Source organism: Acanthaster planci, linkage group LG02 (genome assembly GCF_054643075.1).
Source record: "Acanthaster planci isolate LZ-2023a linkage group LG02, COTS_SCS, whole genome shotgun sequence".
Lineage (NCBI taxonomy): Eukaryota > Metazoa > Echinodermata > Asteroidea > Valvatida > Acanthasteridae > Acanthaster > Acanthaster planci.
Genome location: NC_141778.1, coordinates 17,552,349 through 17,573,749, shown reverse-complemented (window position 1 = coordinate 17,573,749; position 21,401 = coordinate 17,552,349). Strand labels below are relative to the sequence as shown.

Here is a 21,401-nt window from a genome sequence, read left to right as displayed (position 1 = left end):
AAACAGGATGCTCTTTGTGCCCAGGAGGCATAACAAATGGAAATTCAACAAAACCTGCTTTCAAATGAAGTTTTATTCATAGGAAAATAGTAATTTTTAAATCAAGTTCAAAATGGAAATAACTAACACTGGACAGTTAAGATGCAAAGATACATTTGGACGAAACGTTAGCAATACACAGTGTCCATTACTCTGTGCACTGTGCGCAAACGGGGACTACCCATTTCAACATATCTTAAAACCTTGAACTTTCAATTCAAAGTGAACTGAAAATGTTCAGTGAAAATAATTTACTTAGTGGATTGGTTTCCCCACGTTTATAAAGCTGGGTTTTATCAGCTTTTACATCTAAGCTCTTGAAGTGTTTATATGAAAATCAAAACTGAATGCATATATACACTACAGCCCTTCAACCAAAAGAATGACTGTACTCAAGTTTTACACAACTCTTGGACAAATGACCACACTGGGTCAGCATTTGTTTAGTCTGTAAACTATACAAAGGACTGTGGTGGTGGTATCTTACAGTACTAAAAACAGTCGGTATTTTCGACCAAAATTTATACCGCACTTGGGAAAACTTGTGAGGAACAGTACCATCAGCACATAGTTAATGGACATTAGTGCCCTCTCAGCTAAGACAGAGAGACAAAGCTTGGCGGGTATGCTATCGCTGTCGGGCCAGACCCTGCATACAGTGTCATGTACTGTCAGAGTTAAATGGCTTATGCCGTAGGTGTGTGAAGTGCATGCACAAGTGTGCTGGCCCTAAAATGATGCCGCCACTTGTAATGAAGCCCCCTCGCATCATTGACAACTCTGGGCACTTTCTCATGCCATGACATAACTCTGTGACCGAGGAAGAAGACTGCATGCATTTCAGGCCAGAAAAAAATATGGAATGCTCTGCTTTCAAAACAAACAACTGGACCGAAGCTCAATTACAAAATGTGGCTTGAACTACATCGATGTTACAATGACGAAGCTTGGATAACCCTAAATGCAATACGCTCTTTCGCAGAATGTATCAAACTGCAAATTATACCTAAAGTAATCAGAATACAACCACATAAACTACTCAAGCTGGTCTGGAATTAAGTATTGCACATAATGACTCTATAAATGCATTTGGACAAATAAAATGTTAAAGGGCGCGTCATTGAAAATATATTCATATGAATCATAAAGCAGACAACAACAAAAATATATTTTGATTAAATTATGCAAGTTACTCATTTCCAGAGGGTTTGAAGAAGACATGGATTTTTTACTTTATAAAAAGTAAAAGTTACAAATTGGCCATCTTTACCCAGATGCTGAGTACTTCAATGGGTATTAACCGTACACCTCACAAGTTGGGGGGGGGGGCTGACTAGTTAGTTGCCGAGTTGTAGATTGCAAGTTCTGGCATGCAATTTCCCATTGGCTTGAGGCAGACTCGGGCTCAGCCCGCGCTGCGTGAGATGATCATCCAGCCAATCACAAAGTAGAACAGAAAGATGGGATAGACAGCCAGGAGCTTCCTGTGCTGTGGTTGGCTGTCTGCCAGGAATGCCAAAGATGCTGTGGAGAAACGAGAGATGTTTTCAGGAGTGTGAGAAATATCACATAAGTTTTTTCTTTTCACATACAGTTTGGGAAGTGTATTACTTGACCTGTGCAAATGCTTACATCAACATCATTTACATGTTAAGAACTTCATGCCTTTGCACTCTAAGAACTATACAGTAATTTTCTGGACAGTTTGAAATACCAGCAAAGATGAACAAGAAAACACCCCAAACAAATATGCCACAAAAGTGAAATCTCGTTCACCAAAAGTTGACCAGATGAAAGCACAGAAGACGAGCACCAGCCGGATGATGAACAGCAAGGTGGAGTCCTCGCTGAGCATGATGAGCCGGCAGATGATGAGACTGATGACTAAGGGTAGGATGCAGTAACCCAGCACGCACACACTCTGGAAGAAGGAACTGCAGTAGAAGGGGAAATGATAAAATACAGACATTTAAGAATGCGTTAAAAAGTGCCCGTCCAAGCCCATACCTAAACCTGTGACTTCAATTTGTGATCACCAAACGGTCCTCGTTGGAAATTGAAGAATTTGATTCTTTAAATGATGACCTTGAACTTCGACACATTGAGACAAAAATCAATAAGCTTCTAGAGGACACCAAGACCGACCAACATACCAAGCAGTGTGTAATGCCAAATAACAAGAACCAGAACAGCGGGAAACCAACATTTTGTTAACGACAACGCTCATAAGAATAGTCCAAGTAAAAACATGTTAGCCACTGCTCAGTTAAGAAACAAATTAGATTTATAGTAAAGATTGCGGTAACACCATGTATTTATCTCTTCTTTGAGTATGTGTGGTTCTGAGAAGAAGAATTATTCCCCGGTTCTCCTCAGAACCACACATACTCAAAGAAGAGATAAATACATGGTGTTACCGCAATCTTTACTGTAAATCTAGTTTCTTTCACCATGAAAACCTTTAAGTCTTAAGAAACAAATTACATACATGACTTTTAGTTATTGCAGAAAAGAAGTTTACAACAAAACATTCTGCATTTTTTACCGAAGATTAATGCATGGTGTTACCAAAAATGTTCTGAATGCCTGTTTCTTGAATCATGATTTCCAAATCATTTGTCAGATTCAGGATAGGGTGTGCAATATAAACAATGTTCTTGTCACAATTACTCATTACATGTATACACCACTCATGGAATACAGTTGTCGCAGTTCTTTGAACTGTCTTACAACTTCTCTTTTGCATGGAACAGCCCAAGAAAACCTGTTTCCCAAGAAAAGGAAAAAAACCCCAGAGATTGCCCGCCCAATCTGCTATTGTAATTTGCTATACATAAGGATTTGCACTTGTATGTTCCCATGCTGTAGTGTTTGGTTCTGTGTATTTGCTTTCTTTCTTAATAATAGCTCCATTACTTTATACAAATGGATTGGTGGAGGCCGCCTTAAAAATGCTTGAGAAGTGAAGTCTCCACTGTTTCACTTATGAAACCAAAATTGAAACAGCAAAATAATAGTGCAGCATCACTTTGTGGAGGTTAACAATTACGATTGCACATCTTTACTACAATGTACGTGTAAGCAGCATTGCCTGGCGGCAGTTATCTGATGGAAATCTGAAAGTGATTGTGGCTGAGGAATTGTGACAAAATGTAGTTATTCAACATCACGTTTCATCCTTCATCAACATGAAAATTACCACCAGTAATTATATTCATGTCAAGATCAGAACCATCCATGGCTGCAAGGAGCATAGTCCTCTCTTGTTTTTTAGGACGCAGGATTGTCCATATCCTGAGAAATTTATTACATGCTTCATGCACCCTTTGAAATCAGGCTGTCTCTATTTCAAACACAAAAACATTATTTTTAAGCTGCAACAGTTGAACGCATGGCACACGCTACAAGGCCGAGTACCAGAATATTGATTTTGTATTGTGGAAAAGAAATTATCTCCGTCATACTTTGTGTCAGAATCAAGCAGTCATGTTTATTATCAGGGAGAAGTAATGAACTGCAGTAACAGCCAATAAGCTGTGTGCCCTTTAGCTAACATTTTCAAGCAGTTTTACTTGAGTGCCAGTCATTTAATACACGACACAATGGCAGCAGGAAATTTTGATGCTTTTACTATACCAAGGTCCGTCATTAGAGATGATGCTTCTATGCAAGACCACCATCTAATCGCATGCATGAATATCAGCATGGCCTTAAGCCTATCACTCTTCTGTCAATGCAAGGCAAGCGTAACGGGTAATTAAAGGGAACGATCGATGGCTATTTTCCGTCTCTTGAGGATGCTGACCAAAAACAAGAAACCACTGGTGCATCTCCATGCCAACCTAAAGAGCAGATACAGTTGGCACAGAGAAAGACCACTACCATCAGATGGGTGTTGGTGTCCCAATTTTGCAGGCCCTGCAAGATCTTTTCTAAGCATATGAAGCATCAGAACCCAACTCTGAATTAATGATTAACAACCAAGATTTGACTGAACTCTGAAGAACGGTCAGGCATTACCGACTGAGCACTGATCATTCTGTGATTTGACACAACAGTTCACGGGTGAAATCACTGCTGAAGTGCATGGCCAACAATGCATGTGAAGGTCCAAAGTATCCTGCTGGGAGGTTGGCTTGCCTTGCTGGTTTTCATACACAGTGTTGACACCACCTGTCTGGGCTGTCCACAAGGATGGACATATTACAATAAATCATGTTACTTCGTGATCACTAACAGTAGACTCAACTGGACTAAAGGCTTTGAGCAGTGCAAAGGCCTCGGTGCTCAGCTGCTGGTTCTCAACTCTGAGCAAGAAAGACATTTCATCCGAAATCTGACCAAAAATACCTTCAGATTTTGGCTGGGCTGTAAGGTGATCGACGGGGAGTGGGTCTGCTCTGATGATAAGCAACAGCCACTCGCTACACACAGCTCAAATACATGCCTCGAGCTAGAATCCGCAAAAGACAAGGTGGACAGGGTCTCTTGTGGTGCCATCAGACAGCGTGTTTGTGAGAAACAAATCCCACCTTCTGCAGTACACTGCCAAGCCACGCAAGACGCCAATCTGACCAAGCCTGGCTGCCTGCTGGGCCACGCCTACAAGGCCACAAACTCCAAGAATCCGATACAATGCTGCGAGGCCTGCCACAAGGATCCCAACTGCCGCTCCTTCAACCTGGAGGGGAAGATTTGCCATCTCAACAATGTCTCCATCTCCCAAGTTGATGCTGACAAGTTTGTTACTACAGTGGACAACTGCATCCACTACACACTTGACTGATTATGAGCAATAAGGTCTTGACACTTAAATCTTCATAGCACAGCACACTTTGACTTCACTTTTAAATTCTCTGTACTTGAACAGAATACTGCCTATGAATAATGTGGAATAACAGCCAATGCAAACTGTGTATGTATAAAGACCACAAAGCACCTTAACCCTAACCATGCTGAACCCAACAAGGTTATGCAGGATTTCAATGGTCCCTAGGGGCTTGAGGCTATGCATGGCGAAAGTACTACCTATGTGAAGTTTGCGGTGACACCATGTAATCAAATACTCTCTTTGAGTGTGTGTGGTTCTGAAAAGAACCGGGGTTCACTCGACGTTTCGAACAGTGTGCTCTGTTCGTCTTCAGGAGAAAGAGTGCCGAACTCTGGAGTGTGTGGGGCTTAAGTACCGGTGGAGAGGATTCAGTGCAGTGGAAACTCTTTGATGCGGAACAGCTTGGCTGGTGGTTGGATCCTAATCTTGTGGGTTACTGTCGGTGGGCTCAGTGAAGCATGTCATACTTGCCGTGGGTGCCGTGGGGGGAGGACAGTGGACCGTGGGTATAGGTGACCCATTGGTCTGTAGGGGGAGTAGGGGGCGCCAGATGTTGCTAATGTTGAAACCGATGTCTTGGGGTACTGTGTTGTGCTTGTAGATCTCGATGGCTTCTCTGATGCGTCTTGGGTGCCATCTGTTGACAGGAACAATGAGTTCTGCGTCTTTCCAGTTGATGATGTGGTCCTTGGCGTGTGAGTGTTTGACAATGGCAGATTTGTCATAGTCTCCTCTGCGTCCGTGGGCAATGTGTTCTTTGAGTCTGGTGGAGAGATCTCTGCCAGTCTCGCCAATGTACACCTGCCCACATTCACAGGGGATCCTATACACTCCAGCCTTGGTCTTGTGTTCCTGCTTGTCCTTGTGGGTCTGCAGGCTGGCTTGTAGTTTCTTAGTCGAGGAGTGGTACACCTTGATGCTGGCTTGATTGAGGATTCGTTGGATTTTGTGTGAAGTATTGCCTAAGTATGGGAGGTTGACTATGGCCTTATAGTTGGGGGGTTGGCTTTGGGTATAGGGGACCCGACAGCCCGGGGTGGTCTTGGGTTTTGACTTGATGCTGATGATATCCGTTGAGTTGGAGTGCCGTTGTTATGTGCTGGAGTTCATCTTGTAGGTGCTCTTGGTCGCAGATCTTATACGCTCGGTGCACCAGGGTTCGGTTGACTGAGGACTTCACCCTGGGATGATGGAAAGATGAGCTGTGGAGGTACCGGTCTGTGTGGGTGGGCTTGCGGTAGACGGAGTGCCCGAGGGTACCATCTGCCCGTCGATGGACCTTGACGTCAAGGAAGGGAATGGAGTTCCCCTCCTCCTGTTCCATCGTGAACTTAATGCTGGGATGCAGGTCGTTCAGATGGTTCAGGAATGATTGGAGGTGATGGGGTCCATGCGGCCAGATGATGAAGGTGTCGTCTACGTAGCGAAGCCAGGTGCTCGGACGATGATCTGCGGAGAGTAGTGCCGTGGTCTCGAAGTCCTCCATGAACATGTCAGCTAGGACCGGGGATAGAGGAGATCCCATGGAGGTCCCAGCCGACTGCTCGAAGAACTTGTCTCTCCATCTGAAGCTGGTCGACGAGACGCAGGTTAGCAACAGGTCATGGATTTGGTCGGGGGAGAGGGCTGTGCGCTCCCCCTACAGACCAATGGGTCACCTATACCCACGGTCCACTGTCCTCCCCCCACGGCACCCACGGCAAGTATGACATGCTTCACTGAGCCCACCGACAGTAACCCACAAGATTAGGATCAAACCACCAGCCAAGCTGTTCCGCATCAAAGAGTTTCCACTGCACTGAATCCTCTCCACCGGTACTTAAGCCCCACACACTCCAGAGTTCGGCACTCTTTCTCCTGAAGACGAACAGAGCACACTGTTCGAAACGTCGAGTGAACCCCGGTTCTTTTCAGAACCACACACACTCAAAGAGAGTATTTGATTACATGGTGTCACCGCAAACTTCACATAGTTGGTCCCTAGGGGGTTAAACTGTACACTGAAGTGACACCTATTACATGTAAATGTGTTTGATGGAAGCTACTGTTAAACAAACTACACCTCAGATCACTCTGAATGACAATGCTTACTTAGTTTACTTTGAACAAAAACTGTCTCATATTATCTTCTCATTTGCTGGGTACTACCGCCTGACAATGACATTATGAGACCATTTCATTGAGTGAACTTAGCATAAGAATTGTGTGGTAATTTAATGAGTCCACGTGGACCAGTGTCACATACATGTACATTTAAATATCAAGGAGTTTTCAAAATTGTAAAAATCATTTGTGACAAAAAATGGCGTATGACAGATGCTAAGACACTTGAATGCCATTACCACGGATGGAGATCTTACAAGTTTGTGCACATTCAAATGAAAAAAGATTATGTGTACTTTGTGTTGGTAAACAAGTAAATACCATGAGGCCGAACAAAATAACAGTTGTGCTTCCTATTACTATGAAAAAAAAATAGGTTGGATAGATAGGCTGTATCTTTTATTTTTTCATCTAAAATTTTGGGTCAATAATTTTAGGGTGGGAAATTTCTATTATTATTTTTTAATTAAAAAGTGATTTTGATGGTCTACGTTGGAAGTTGGAAATTAAGTTTCGCACACTCAACAAAAAAGCTAAGGTTTCACACCCCTGAAATAAGCATGTGGGTCCGTAGCATTATTATTTCTATTTCTTTTTCAATAAAAAGATTTTGGGTTGGCTCGAATTGCTAGGTTGGGGCGGGTAACTGGAAGCACAACTATTATTTCGTTTGGCGTGAATGGTGTAGAGTGAATTTTGGACTGTTTGAAGTATGGTTTCTGACTGCACAGCACATCCACAGCACAGCACAGTAACAAATGGGCACATGGTAATCATATAACATATAACAGTCCATTTATACTGATAATAATTGCCTGTATCTTGTTTTTTTAACTGATACAGCAAGTGGGCTGTTGGAATCCGGGGGGTTGAGTACATATACCCCACCCAGCAGCAAAAGGGTGCTGGAATTTTACAGGTTGAGTCAGCTTCGTAAAAAAAATGCTGGGGGCTCGAGTTAAAGATAAATATTTTAAGCGTTTTCACATTTTAAAACTTACAAGATTTAAAACTTACATGACTCCGCCGAGAAGTTTCGAGTTGAGGGCCACCACGACTGCACCGAACGAAAGAAGCGCAAACACCTCCGAGAACTGGGCATTGATTCTTGTACCTGTCTTGTCCTTGTCTGATTCAGTAGAACTTGAATTATCTTGGAGAAGCCTGGGAATAGTCAGAAGAAAATTGAACACTCTTTATGCAACAAATAATAAAGATTTGCAAGCACCTGATGAAAGATTTTCTAAGAACAACAAACACTATCTTGACCACCTCTGTTTGTTTTTGAATTTCAAAAAACTGTCCATTTCTTAAAGTTTAGCCTAAAAACTATAAGTGCAACCCTTACAAGAAAACAGCATAAGCCTACTGGAATGAACTGGACTCAATCTGAGGACAATGTGGCCACCATTAGGAAAGAAAGCTAATACAGGGCTAGACATATGTATGTCTTTTGTTTGGTTCAAGTAATCAGACCAGCCGATCAACAGCTTCCTGAAATAGCTTGAACTTGACAATGGATTTTTACATTGCAATTGACTAGGTTTCAAAAAACAAAAGCAACAAACTAAGTTCAGATTTCACTGTTGACATCTTTCCAGCTGTGCCCATTTTCACCACCCAAGGTGGCAGCTACCAGCCACTGTGCACGCTAACTTAGTTGGAAATTTTAACTTGAAATAAGCCTTTGAGCAGCCTTGATAAAAACTCTGGAAAATTCCAACATGAGAGAGAATATTCCACTTACATCGCAAACATCGTACACAACACGAGTGGACCCCAGAGATCCCCTGTAAAGTTGAAATAAACATAAAAAATTAACCCCTTCGCTCCGGGAGATGGCGAGAGCCGCGGCTTTGTGTGAGGATTAGTGCATACCACACATACAGTCTATTCACCATGCAGCTGCTGGTTCAATGGGGCCTGCTGCTGGACAAAGCCCTCCATTCAGAGCATACCACAGCCAAGCAGTAGAGGTCAAAATAATCCCGCCGTGAAGGAGTTAAAATGTCTATGAATGAGCCACTTTTTGTGCATACATGTATGTGGTATTTTTAGCTATAAAGTAACGAAGTGAATACGTCACACGCACAATTAGTGTGCAAAAGGCATTAGTGCGAAAACCACGGCGCATGAACCAACATGCGCGCGAACTCCATTCGTTTGCACTGCACTTTCTGGTTCACAGTGACGTCACACTTCGGTACTCTATAACTGCTTTCATCTGTGAACAAACCATATATGCATGTTCATGCACACAAGTTACAACACATTAAAAACTGCATGACACCACAGATTGGCTGCTGACTCTTTCAACTATCAGAAGTCAAGACTATGGTTGAATCTGTTACTTTCGTACCTTCATGCTTTTGTCACTGATGCAACAAGTACCTGTCAAAATACATTGATTGCATTTCAGCCATTTCACAACAAGGCACTATTCAAGTTAATCTGGAAAATATTTCTTTCAGTGACTTACATTCTCTGAGGAGAACTTTGCTCTGCTTTGGGTAGAGAACGTGGAATAACTTCACTCCAACTGCTTTGAAGTCTCTCATCTGACAACAAGAATGAAACAGCTCTTCATACTCCAAGATACAAACATCAAGACCCTGTGTGCTTTAGGGAAATACATGTACTACTAATAAGTTACTTTTAAGTTATATTTTTTTATAACTTACTCCTATTCCATCCCAGAGAAGACAGACTTTCCAAACTACGTGAACACTCAACAGTTTGTAGAATACACCCTTCACATTTGATTAAAGCCTTCATCGTCTCAGTCTGGCTATAAAAGGTACGTTCGTCCCATCTATTCAGACTATCCAGAATTTCATCATATTTACACAAGACTTGGTGCTGCACTAGGTTTACTGCAAAGTGAGGTTTAGCAAGTTCAGGAATCTTGCAAAAACACTTCAGTCTAGAATAAAAGCTGAATTGTTGACTACAATTCACTTACGACAAAACAAGGAAGAGGGAAGGGGAATCCCCCCCACCACCAAAGAGTGACATGGGTACTCCCCCTCCCAAACCTGATATCATTCTAGCACACATGCATAAACATGTATTTATCTACAGGGCAGCAAATTTATGGGTTTTTTTGACAGTTGTTCACTACCTCAACACTTTTGGTTTCAATTAATTGAACAATCACTTTTGCTTGCACAGTAAGTCAGTCACAACCAGAGTACATGTACAAACAGTCAATTTATACACAACTAAATCCCATACTTGGTGAGTTTGCAGCAAGCAAGCTCTCCATAGTATTTCCAAGCGAGAGTATTTTTATGATGCATGTCACCCACTTACACTTTTCTTGTGCAAACAGGCCCATCTTATGTTCATGCTGTTTTCTTTATCTTAACCACTTGCTGCCGGGTGCTTTTAAAAATGCAGTGCACACATACGGGAGATTTTCAAGATTTTCAGTTTTCAAAATTCTTCAAACATTCACCATTTCATTTAATGGACGTTTACACCCACAGGAATGACTGTTTGGTGGCAACTCTAAGCTGACAGGTAACCTTCATTGACTCCTGAGTATTTCAGCCAGGCCTGCCGCCCTGTAAAGAGAGCCCAGAATTGTGAGGTGTTGCATAATTTCCTTTGTCCCGGTGTCTTTTTGCGGTGCTGTGTCACCCATCATTAGCGCCCTGGAGCACTTTTGTCCGCAGTGCTAATCTGCAGGCGTGCTATGCTCAAAACACTTGTATACTGTTTAAAAACAGTGACGGATTACCTTCGAAAAATGCAAGCCAAAAAATGATGGCAATTCCCAGCACCAAGTCTTTTGTTCTGAGTATTGTATTTTGTTACACAGTCCAGCTCTTTTGTCCCATTTCGGGCACCCCGGCTCTGCATATAAACCCATTATGCTCGAAACGGGGTTCCCCGGCAGCAAGTGGTTAAGTGCATCAAACATTAGCTATCTTTGGCCTAAGACATTATTAGTCATTCCCTTTTATATGCCCTTCATATTTCCAAGTGATTTTCGGTTAACAGAATAAAAACAAATTATCAAAACAATAACTGATTGCTGAAGTAACAAATCGCTATGCCTGGCAGGGTGGCATTCGGGCAGTTTTCGTCAGGAAGCTCACAAATGCCCTTTATATATTCTCCTACCAGGCAGCAGATGAAACACAGAAAAACTTACAACTGTGACTCTAACTGGCTCATCCAGCGTTGACAACTCGACGTCATCGTCAGATGCTCCCGGTATAGTGATGTCTCCCTCCACCGGATGCTCCAATTCCAAGTCTGTGAACTTGGTATCCAACTGTTTAACAAGAAGTCACAAAAACTTCCACTGACACTATTACATGCACATGTAATTCACTGGTGACTGAAACCAACGAGTGGTTCTCACGGTATGTGGTGGAAATTTATGACAAAAACATGAATTTAATACCAGCCAATCTATGCGTCATCAGCACAAAAGAGGTTAAGCTATACAATTGAAAAGCCTTTTAATTAAATAAAAACAACTGCAGAAAGCAGGACTAATAATAACAGTCATTAACCCTCCAATGGTTTTACAGCACAAATGTGCACAAATGCCCACAGTCACTGGTGAGCATGTAGTTTCTATATGGAACTCAAACATGCACAGGTTCAGTGTGTACACAGTAGGTTGTCAGCACAAAATGACCCAGGGTCTTTTGTGCAGTCCTCTTCACTGCATTTGGTTTACTGCACAATTATGCACATGAAACAGTGAGGCACAGTTGTTGGGCAGCACAAAAGTGCAATCTGATATTCCTGTGAGGGACAGTTGGTGCAGTACACAACACAACACAGCTATGCTTCGTTGAGGTGTTTACCAAGTGACCCAAAGAGTGACTTCCACATAGGAGGGTTAATGAAATGGACAAACTCTAGGCATTGCACTGAGGGGCTGAAATATGGTTTTCGAAAAACGGGGAGCATCCACATCTAGCGAGCACACGCATCTTAAGATCACAAGATACACTCCTAGCTAGGTTTGACTCTCAGTGACTGTCTCTTTTTAGGCGCCCAAAAATTAAAAATTATTCTTTTGTTGATTTTAAATTGGCTCCAACATTTTGATTACAGAGATGACATTTTCTTCCTCTGATTCGTGGACCTGCAGGATTTTTTTGAAGGGAAAAAGTCCCAAATTGTAAAATGGTCAGATATAACCCCAGAATTGTGTGGATCGTCTTCCACTGGGCTCCCACCAATTTTGGAGTGCAACATGGAAGCATGATACAAACCACACAGTTGGGGGGGAATGGGTCAGATTTCCACCTTGTGAATATAAAATCTCAACAACTATGTTGGCACGGATCCAGACTAAGATTTGTCATGGTCAAGATGGTAAGAATATTAAGTCCCCCCAAAACAGTTACTACAAATGTGACCAGCTACACATCATTTCAACTTAGCCAGCAACAGCAACATATCCGCAAATTTTTGGGGATCGTATTTTTGGGATTCACCTTGGTAGATGACTATGACATCATGCTCAATAACTGTAGAGTTGACATGGCAGAGTTGTTCGATTTCTTCACAAGTCCCTTCACAAGTCCAGTCACGAGGCTCGTCACACGTAACAGGGTGAACAATGACAAAGGAATGCTTTTGTCACAGCTCATTTGAATAGCTTGTGAATTGGCTTAAGACTGAATGACTTATGATGGGCTTGTGATGGACTTACAGGGGCTTGTGACGGACTCAAATACAACACTGTGATATGGAGGTACAAAAATAGAATACAGGGCCTCTCCACTCAATATCCTTGCATCCATGGCTGCGTGGATGCACAGTCGAGTCAGTCGCCTGTGTGTGTATGTGCACAAAACGATTTTTTGACAGGCGAAAAAAAGTCCGCTGATTAGACTTGCTCCTGTATTCATTGCTTGGGAGGATGTTTTTAGAAGTCGGCAGAACGTTTTCAATTGTGGTAGAGGGGGATAATATTTAACACTGAATTCGTCCCGAGTCTACAAATGAAAAGTGGAGGAGCCAAATTGCAAATTTTAAAAAGTGGGGGGGGGAGTTGAAGGGAAATAAAGTCCAACAATCAGACATGTAAAAGACTGGCGTCATATGGTTACCCATGAATTAAAGTACAAAAGCCACCTTGCCCTTTGTCTGGCCTTTCACCCTAGCCAGTTCCAAGCCAGAGATAAAGCCATCCCCCTTTTGTTTTGCATCTAATCCTTTCACCGCCCAGGCGTGAAATTGATCATTTTCCAAGAATATACCACAAACAACATGCGTAACACAGGGATTGATTGTGCCTTCAGCCGTCCAAGATCAGCCAATCGTTCTCTATTCGTGCTGTAAAGTCAAGGCCAGAATCCACCCATCCAGAAATCTGCGCATCCAGGCATTTGGAAATATAGTGCCCTCTCAGGCTAAATTCACTTTTTTTCTCAACACTGTAGCCACTTTTTATAGCTGCCAACCGGGTACTTGGTTTGAATTTTTTCAACCGTTTCCATTCATTCTGTGTTGCTTTGTTATCAAAAAGACCTCTTTCAGCATTGTTGCCAGTGATTGTGGGAGGTATGTTCACACGTGGCCTGCGTTCTAATTTCTATGGTCTCTAGACGATGTTGCATTCCCCGATATGCCAAATTGGAGTCCGACACTACTGTGCAGCCATCATCTACAAAAACATGGTTTTTGTGTGGCCCTCATTCTGTAATTACTCCGACATGGTTGATGTTGTGAAGAAAGGACAGGGTTTTGAGTTTTAAAGGAAATTATGTGTAGGATGGGCCTATAATATGGGGAGACTGTGTTTTAACACAACACATGGTGGATTCAAATTTGCGTGGCTGGTTAATTTTTCCCAAATTGGGTCATAACCAGTCAGGGAAATAAGGAGAGCACTGCCTCCGGTTTTATGGGGGGATCTGACCGGTTTTACAAGATCAAAATGACAAAAAAAGGGGGTCCCCAAATATACAAGCCCTAAATTTTATACATATAGTACTGTTGAAGGTTGACAATATATCAATACATAGGATGATGGGATGATATGATACGGTAACCTTCCTTGAAGTTGAAGCATCCTTGAAGGAAGGGCCTTATGCTAATTAGATGTTGCTCTGTAATCACCTAAGTTTTTGATCAAGAACCATACGAATGGAGTGGAATTTGACCAGATTTTATCAAAATAACAAACCTTTTGAGATCCAGCTTCAACCACATCTGCCATTTCTGACGTGTATCGTGTCTGGAATCCAATTTCCAACACAATAACAATTAACAGCGAAAGAGAAAATTGTCATTGGCGGCCAGACTAGGTACACGTAGTCTTTTTCGGGTCGTTATAGCTTTCACCTAACACAAATTGCACAACACACAGTACTATATACTTCTGACATTGCTGCATTGTAGCTCCATGCTCTTTGCCTTTTCAATTACTGCAGTTGCTTGAGCAGATTGAAAGTTGTCTCACGCAGCAGTGTATTACGCTCTGATAGGTACTAGTGTGGCGGTCGAGTACGAGCGGGCCTACGGAAATCGCCCCATGCATTATTGGCCATGGAGGCGCTATTACCAAATATTGTACATGTACAAAGTTTAGCAGAGTTCTATTCATGTCTGTGACCCCAACCTTGTGCACCCCAACTACAGCATGCAGTCCAACTATAGTTGAGACTGGCCCAATTGCAGTGCGTGCATGAAAAAGTCATTTTGTTTACACCAGCAAATCTGTGCTGGCAGAAATTAGGTTTTTATAATGAAGTCCCATATTTTAGATGAATTATGTTAGATGTGAGCTGCATAAACTCGGGGAAGGTTGAGAAAATTTCTACAGAGATTGGCCAGCCCAACTTAACTGCTGCAGCACTCAAGCTGGGACTGTCCCGACTATAGTTGGGACAGACACTATAGTTGGGCGTAACGAGTCAACCTTTCTGGCGGCTTCAGGTACTGAGGTGAACGCACTTTTGCTATGCAAAGGCAACGTACATTTTGTTTTCGCCTCCACTGACCAGGGTCACGCAAAGTTGTGTCCGCGAATATTCTTTCCTCTATAACCAAATTGTCTCTGTACCGGCCGGAGTCGAGTAACTGGGCTCGATCTGTTCTTTATCACGTTGGGAACAAATAGCTTGATTGTATTGCAAGGGCACCGTGAACATAATGAGCGCGAGTACTTTGTCACTGCTTCTTCGTGACGAGGAAATGATTTTCCCAGCCATCGTTTCCTTAATGCACGCACTTCAAATGGGTAAGCTGGTCAGGACATGTCAGGAGCCTTCCCTGTGCCACTGTGGCTTTGAAACTAGAAAGGGCATTTTCTCATAGACCCCTGCGTATGAAATCACGTTAGAGTACCCCCTAGCCCCACAAATAGGGCTGTAGTGGCTCTCTTTTACAATCTGTCTCTTATCTGTTGGAGATTGAAATATGGTCACCGTCCACCTTGTGTGAAAGAGATAACAGGGTTACCACCAAATCAGTTTCAAATTTTAAACATTTAATTCGGACATACAGGATCAACGAAAGTGGTGACACTTTTTCTCGTAACCACGCGAGCGGCAAATCTGTTTTCAGCCAGTATTTGCCTACCATAGAGATAAATCATGTAAATTGTATGATTGCTCATTTCATTTTAATTTCTATTACTACTGGTGTAGTAATATAAGGTTTGAGTGGCAAACAACAAATATTTTACACAAAATATCCCGTCTTTTCAAAGTTGATCTTCACATATTAATCATAGTTCATATTGTCATTGACACTGAGATTTAAGGAGACATGAAATCTTATTTTTGTGTTTTAAATTGTTGAAACAAGCTTTCTTTCAATGTTACTTTGACTTTTCATTAACTACTTTGTGACAGTAAAAGGGAAAAACTTTAACATTTTGGTTTTCGTGCTCATGAGATTTCCATATTCATGAGTTAAAACTTGATGTCATCCAAGGCAAACAGTGGTGGCCCCATACACTGAGCTCTGTGTACAAATGTATATTATAAGTTTCTACATTTTCTCAGAGTAATTTCCACTTTTAACTCTTTATCATGCTAGGTCAAGTGTTTAGAAAAAATATTGTAATGGCAAATATTTCTTCAAAACTTTGTTTGGGTTCATTGTGAGTTTTAAGGATGGATGTTTGTAAATGCTCAATTAGAGATACATGCAGTACCGTGTGGAAAAAATAAAAAAGTGTCTCTAAAATATTGTGATGAAGGGATTTTCAGAGAATGGAAAAACTGCAGCCGCCTTGTCACTTTCAATGACAGGAAGTAGTTTAAAACACATAAATGTGTATAGAAACAAGGTTAGCCGAATGGCCAATGCATTTCTCCTATAATCATTAGCATACTTTTTTAGTTAACTTGTGGTTCTGAAAAGCCGAGTGTGTTAAACAGTTTCCAGAGGTTGTACAACAGAGTACCGTTCCCCAAACAAAGCACGAAAGAGAGGAACAAAAGCGTATACATTAAAAAGTACATAACAAACAAAACTAGAAGACTTGCAAAACTTAATTTGAATAGATTTTGAATTTTGTATCCCAGCTGTGATGGCAAAGGCTGTCGGGGGCTTGCGTGGTAAGTTTAAGATCTCACCACCTGCTACCAGCGGAGACCCAGGCTTTGAGAGGGGACTCAGGGCACAGTGAGTGCACAGATTTTTCTGATACAGTCTTTTACCTTATAAAGCCAAGTTTTATTTGATCTCCAGTAAACAAGTCCCAGATCTCGGGCTTTTCAGTTGTCAATTACATACATGTATTTAAGTTGAACATAGATTTTTCTTATGGTCACTTGCAGGTCGCATGTACGTACTCATCATGCACATCTGCCAGTGCATTGAGCACAGTATGCCAATAATATGGTCAATGGAACAAGTTAACATTCTTGGCCCGGCCAACCTCATTCTTGGGACAAATGAGCATACTGGTGGACTGACCCCATATCTCTAAGAGTTAAAGGGTCTGGAGTCCTGTAACTGAACCCTCCACACAGCTTGGTGCTCTCGTGTCATTTGGCCATCTGATTGAAAAATGTCTGAGCTGGCAGAAATTTCCTGAGTTGCCTGGTATTTAAACCATTTCATTCTTGTACCATCTGGGGGAAAAAAGCAGTGCAAAGTACATGAGGAAATCACTAGAAACATAGAGGAATAGGTAAAGTTCCCACAAAAGAATCCAGCGGCATCAACCCGGTTATGAAAACTGTGCCAGTAGTAGCGATGTGACAGTGGGTTGAATCATAATCTACTTGTACACGTAGGTCTCTCAGGAAGGCAGACTAACCTTTGTAACTGCATGTTTGCTTGGCCAACATTAGCCACGTGGAAAGACATGATTCCAGTGGTAGCTTTTGATCTGATGGACCCAACTTACTCGCCACTTCTAATTTTTGTTTGTAGGCAGAACACTTTAGAGTTTTCGCCCATTTTTCTGATCCTTCTGTGGGTTTCGGCCAAGTATTTGAACCCGGGTAAGTGCTTGTCTGAAAAGTAGCTGGTAAACCCCAGTCCAAACCAACAGTATTGAGTCCCAACCAACAGTATTGAGTCCCTTAGCCCTGATAACTAAGGTTCCTAGAAGGGGTCAATCTATCTCACTATTAGCAGAGAAAAACCTTCTTGTGACTCAACCCAACATGTACATTATGGGCATGGACAGGATTTTGTTTTTGGGGGAGTGGGGGTAAGGCACTCAGCAGCAGGCAGACAAACTCTACTGGAACTTGGAAGGAGGTCAGTGCGGAGGACTTCCACAGCAAATTGTTGCGTTTTCCCCTCTCCTCCGTGTTTGTTGTTTCTTTTGTTATTTCCTTTTTTTTTTCTTGTGGGGGAACCCCTCCTACATACCCCCTTGAAGCCCAAGACCTGCACACCAGTGACCGATAACAGTTGGGCTCCTAGGGAACAAAGTGCAAAGAATTCCTTCCTGAAATCAGAGTACATAACCTGGTCCTGGTCTCTCCCATCAAATTTTCAAATTGCTGAGTACAGTTCTCCAGTCACTTGTTTCTCTCCTTCTTGTTGCTAGTCCTCGCAAGTTTGACTGCACTTCTGTACCTCAAGGCTCGCTCTGATTACTTCTCTGGGTACTGTGCCAGTGCAGAAAAGAGGTATGAATCGGAGATCACATAGCGTCATGTAGCGGCGCAAGATGGAGAACTTCACCGTGAATGTGCCCACGTTGTAATCATACGGGTGCCATTTGAGCAAGTTCATGTTAATGCACAAGCACGGGTGCTGCACCAGGCACGCACACCACGTGCACAGGTGCAGCCCCTGTGCTTCTGCATTAACCTCCACTGTGCAGGTGTATCACCTGCTCGAATGGCACCCGTGGTTATTATACCTTTTGGCAGAGTTCTCCATCTTGCGGCGCTGTAGGACTTTTGGTCTGAAGAGCCACATTGTAGTATGTTTAGTGGAGAAATAGATTGTGAGGAACCACAGAACACTTCCCTTGATACGACATTTCTAGGGGATTGGCACAAACACACAGAAACTTCTCAAATTACTTCATCCAAGCTTTAGACTAAAACTGATTAGAGACTAAAACCGATTTCCATGTTTCTCTAGAATGTGATTCCTACATTCTTTTAGTTTGGAAAGCACAGAATGGACTTGTGCAGCTTGTTGCATTTTGCTTCCCATTTCCTGGATGAGATTTGGGCATAAAGAAAAAATCCATGAAACATCTAGCAGAGGGTTGTAACAGTGAAACAAAAAAATACTCTGGGCTTTCATCAACATCTGATCCTGCAAGTCCTCATTAAAGTACCATTTTGCTCGTGGAATAAATTCCTAAAGATTTTTTCAAGGATATTGACACAGGGCGGCTTATTAATCCTGCAAGGGATTTTTTTAGTGACCTCTGTTCACCACTTGCGTCAGAGATTAGGTTGCAGACCTGCCAGAGAATTCTTATCGCTGAAAAGTACTCCACTAGCAACAGTTGAGAAGCCAGGTTTCCATGGATGGCTAAACAAACAAATGCCGTTTTCAAGGCCCATTAAGTATCATACTGTACCTGTTAATCTCAATCAAAGATTGTGGTTGTTCAAAGTTCGAGGGTGAGGCCATGTACATGACAGCCACAAGTGAACTTCAACCCATGTGGCATGGTTCCACCCAAGAAAAGTAAAAAAGTCACGCTTAGTGAAGACGCTCAATCAGTTCTTAGTCGCACTAAGGAGCAAATAGTTTGACAATATTGCAAGCACCATGAACACGATGTTCATGGTGCTGTTTCAGTACCTGTCTATGACAGGGAAATGATTTTTGAAGGGATCAAAATGTTTGTCAAGAAAGGATTTCTCTCCCACGTGGTTCTGACGATGTAAATTTTGCACTTGGTTTTTTTTTTTGCACTCTCAGAAAACATAGCATGATCCTGGATGATTTAACCTCTGAAACTAAAGGATTTGGCGGCAAAAAACATATTTAAAACCACAAAAAGAACTTAATCCCAACAAGGTGAAATCCTCTAATTTCAATATGATTGGACACACATACACCCTGGTGGGTTTAGACCGAAGAAATCACACCACTGTTATTTCTCTCCCTGTAGACTCAGACCATTCAAACGCAGTGTGCTGATCATACAGGTTCTGTTGTTGTACAGTGCTATTGGCCTGATCCACACTGCCCTGACGGCGTACTTCAACATCAACATCCCCCAGAAAGTGGGTTTGGACAAGTATATTCCACTTGGTAAACTGTAACTCTCTGAAATAAGATCAAAACGACCGCCAGCTGTTAAGGTTCACATGATAAGTTTGCAGCTCATGGTGTTTTACTCATTTCCACGAGCAATGGTTCTCAAAACTATAATTCGAGGGAAAAATGAGATTTTCAGCTTAGTGGATACAGTGCCCATGCTGTGCCATTTTGTGAAAATAGCTCGAAGAAAATGTGTGTGCACTTCTTTGAAACCAGCATGGTTTCGTTGACAGCAAGCTGAAGGAGTCCTTGTTTCAGCGCCCAATTAAAATATCTGCCCAAGCTGCAACAAATTGCCCACGTACATGTAGAGCAAAAGATTTAATTGGGCATTGAACCCAAGTTCAACATTCATCAGGTGCCAAAACTATTAACCCCAAAAATGTATTCAGTAATGTGTTTATGGTGATGCGACATAAAATAGGCCTGTTACACAATTCCAGAGCCAGATTTGTCTGTAAGAAAATCAAACATTCCGAATGTAACTGTGAGGCAAACTGAATGAGAGTCTGAATCAGTCTGCTGAGGTTGGTTAGAAGGGTCAAAAATTAGTAAAAAAAATTTTTCAGCTGTGTAAAGAATTTGCTGGTAATGCATGCTACGAGCTTCTAGTTCAAGTCATTTATTGTAATAATTTTAAAAGATAAGATGCTGCAACGCTTTCAATAAATCAGTTTATAGATGTATGCTGTTGATTTATAGCATCACTTAACATGCTTAATGTGCAGACAGAATACTTCATTTCTTGAGACCTTTCTTGAAGGATGCCAGACGCAGAATTGGTTGAGTTTTATTTTTCACAAATGTTAGAAAAATTTAAAGGAATCTTGTGAACTGAAATCAACTTTTCATATAATTTAATTCACTTCTTTTTTGTTAATTATCTTTTACATGTGGAATAAGAGTATTAACCACTACCAGCCGGGGACTCCGGAATCGGAGCCGTATGGTTTATATGTGTGGCCGGGGTCTCCGAACTCGGACAAAGGAAACAGGGCCCTGTAACAAAAGACCGTACTCCGAACAAAAGACCAGGCTGCTGGGCATGACCGGCATTTTTCACTCTCAAAAGTAGTGATAATCCAGCGTTATTTTGAAACCGTATACCAGGGTTTGGGGTATTTAGAGCAAGCGGATTACCACCAGGGACAAAAGCTCTCCACCACCGCAGCGATGAGCCACACAGCACCGCTGCATGCTAATCTGGCCCCTATTGAAAAGAGGTCAGCAGTGCACTGAGCCAGGTTCGTGAACAAAAGACAGCTGTATAACACCGCACAATCTGGGCTCTGTTTACAAGGCTGCAGGCCTGGCTGAAATATTCAGGCGTCAATGAAGGTCACCTGTCAACTTAGAGTAGTGCCTGAAGATTACTCCGTGTGGCTATAAACGACTGTTAAATGGAATGATGAATTGTTGAAGGATTTTGAAAACGGAAAAAATGATAGTCATGCCGGCCCAGCATCCTCAACGTTGAAAAATGCCCCGGTCCGAAGTGGTTAATGCCCTTTGGTTTGATAATTGAAGATGAATGAAATAAAAGCAGTTTCTGATGACAGTGTTGGCTTGTTAATTGTTTCAATCTAGCCACGGTTCTCCACAGTCATTACATGTTTTTGTTCCAAACACTATTTTGATTATCAAAGAGGAACACAATTGTACACATAATATGTTTATAACATGTTCAGTTGTTGCTAAGGTAGCAACATGCTGGAACACTGTCCCACAAAATCACTTTTCTTTG

General features: G+C 42.0%; 2 protein-coding genes and 1 pseudogene across 3 annotated transcripts; 1 reads left to right on the top strand and 2 right to left on the bottom strand.

Annotated features, from left to right (window-relative positions):
* Positions 1-55: 55 nt before the first annotated feature.
* Positions 56-14,426, bottom strand: LOC147799966 (protein YIPF6-like). 2 transcript variants are annotated; one of them, XR_015423344.1, is made up of 8 exons: positions 14,136-14,426; positions 11,133-11,255; positions 9,453-9,531; positions 8,721-8,763; positions 7,991-8,137; positions 1,816-1,973; positions 661-1,563; positions 56-628 (listed from the first exon to the last, which is right to left on the bottom strand). XR_015423344.1 is itself a non-coding variant. In XM_087129702.1 (7 exons), exons 1-7 carry the CDS (start codon positions 14,166-14,168, stop codon positions 1,445-1,447), a joined length of 702 nt encoding a protein of 233 aa, XP_086985828.1. In that variant the 5' UTR covers positions 14,169-14,426; the 3' UTR covers positions 56-1,444. The 2 variants fall into 2 exon arrangements, 1 of the variants encoding a protein (XP_086985828.1); XM_087129702.1 differs by having other exon boundaries at positions 56-1,563.
* Positions 5,218-6,500, bottom strand: LOC147799967 (uncharacterized; annotated as a pseudogene).
* Positions 14,427-14,917: 491 nt separating the features above from the next.
* On the top strand, positions 14,918-21,347 carry LOC147799965 (microsomal glutathione S-transferase 2-like). The gene is made up of 5 exons (XM_087129719.1): positions 14,918-15,191; positions 16,486-16,585; positions 17,342-17,412; positions 17,970-18,051; positions 19,506-21,347. The coding sequence occupies exons 1-5, from the start codon at positions 15,104-15,106 to the stop codon at positions 19,657-19,659; spliced, it is 495 nt and encodes a 164-aa protein (XP_086985845.1). The 5' UTR covers positions 14,918-15,103; the 3' UTR covers positions 19,660-21,347.
* Positions 21,348-21,401: the final 54 nt, after the last annotated feature.

Excerpts from the sequence above, each read along its gene's own strand:
- LOC147799966 (XM_087129702.1), bottom strand. The coding sequence starts at position 14,168 with ATGGCAGATGTGGTTGAAGCTGGATCTCAAAAG. Across the intron at positions 11,256-14,135 it reads TTGAAGCTGGATCTCAAAAG|TTGGATACCAAGTTCACAGA; the intron begins GTTTGTTATTTT and ends CTTGTTAAACAG. Across the intron at positions 8,764-9,452 it reads CAAAGTTCTCCTCAGAGAAT|GGGATCTCTGGGGTCCACTC; the intron begins GTAAGTCACTGA and ends TCAACTTTACAG.
- LOC147799965 (XM_087129719.1), top strand. The coding sequence starts at position 15,104 with ATGAGCGCGAGTACTTTGTCACTGCTTCTTCGTGACGAGGAAATGATT. Across the intron at positions 16,586-17,341 it reads GAGAGGGGACTCAGGGCACA|GCAGAACACTTTAGAGTTTT; the intron begins GTGAGTGCACAG and ends TTTTGTTTGTAG. Across the intron at positions 17,413-17,969 it reads GGCCAAGTATTTGAACCCGG|TCCTCGCAAGTTTGACTGCA; the intron begins GTAAGTGCTTGT and ends TCTTGTTGCTAG.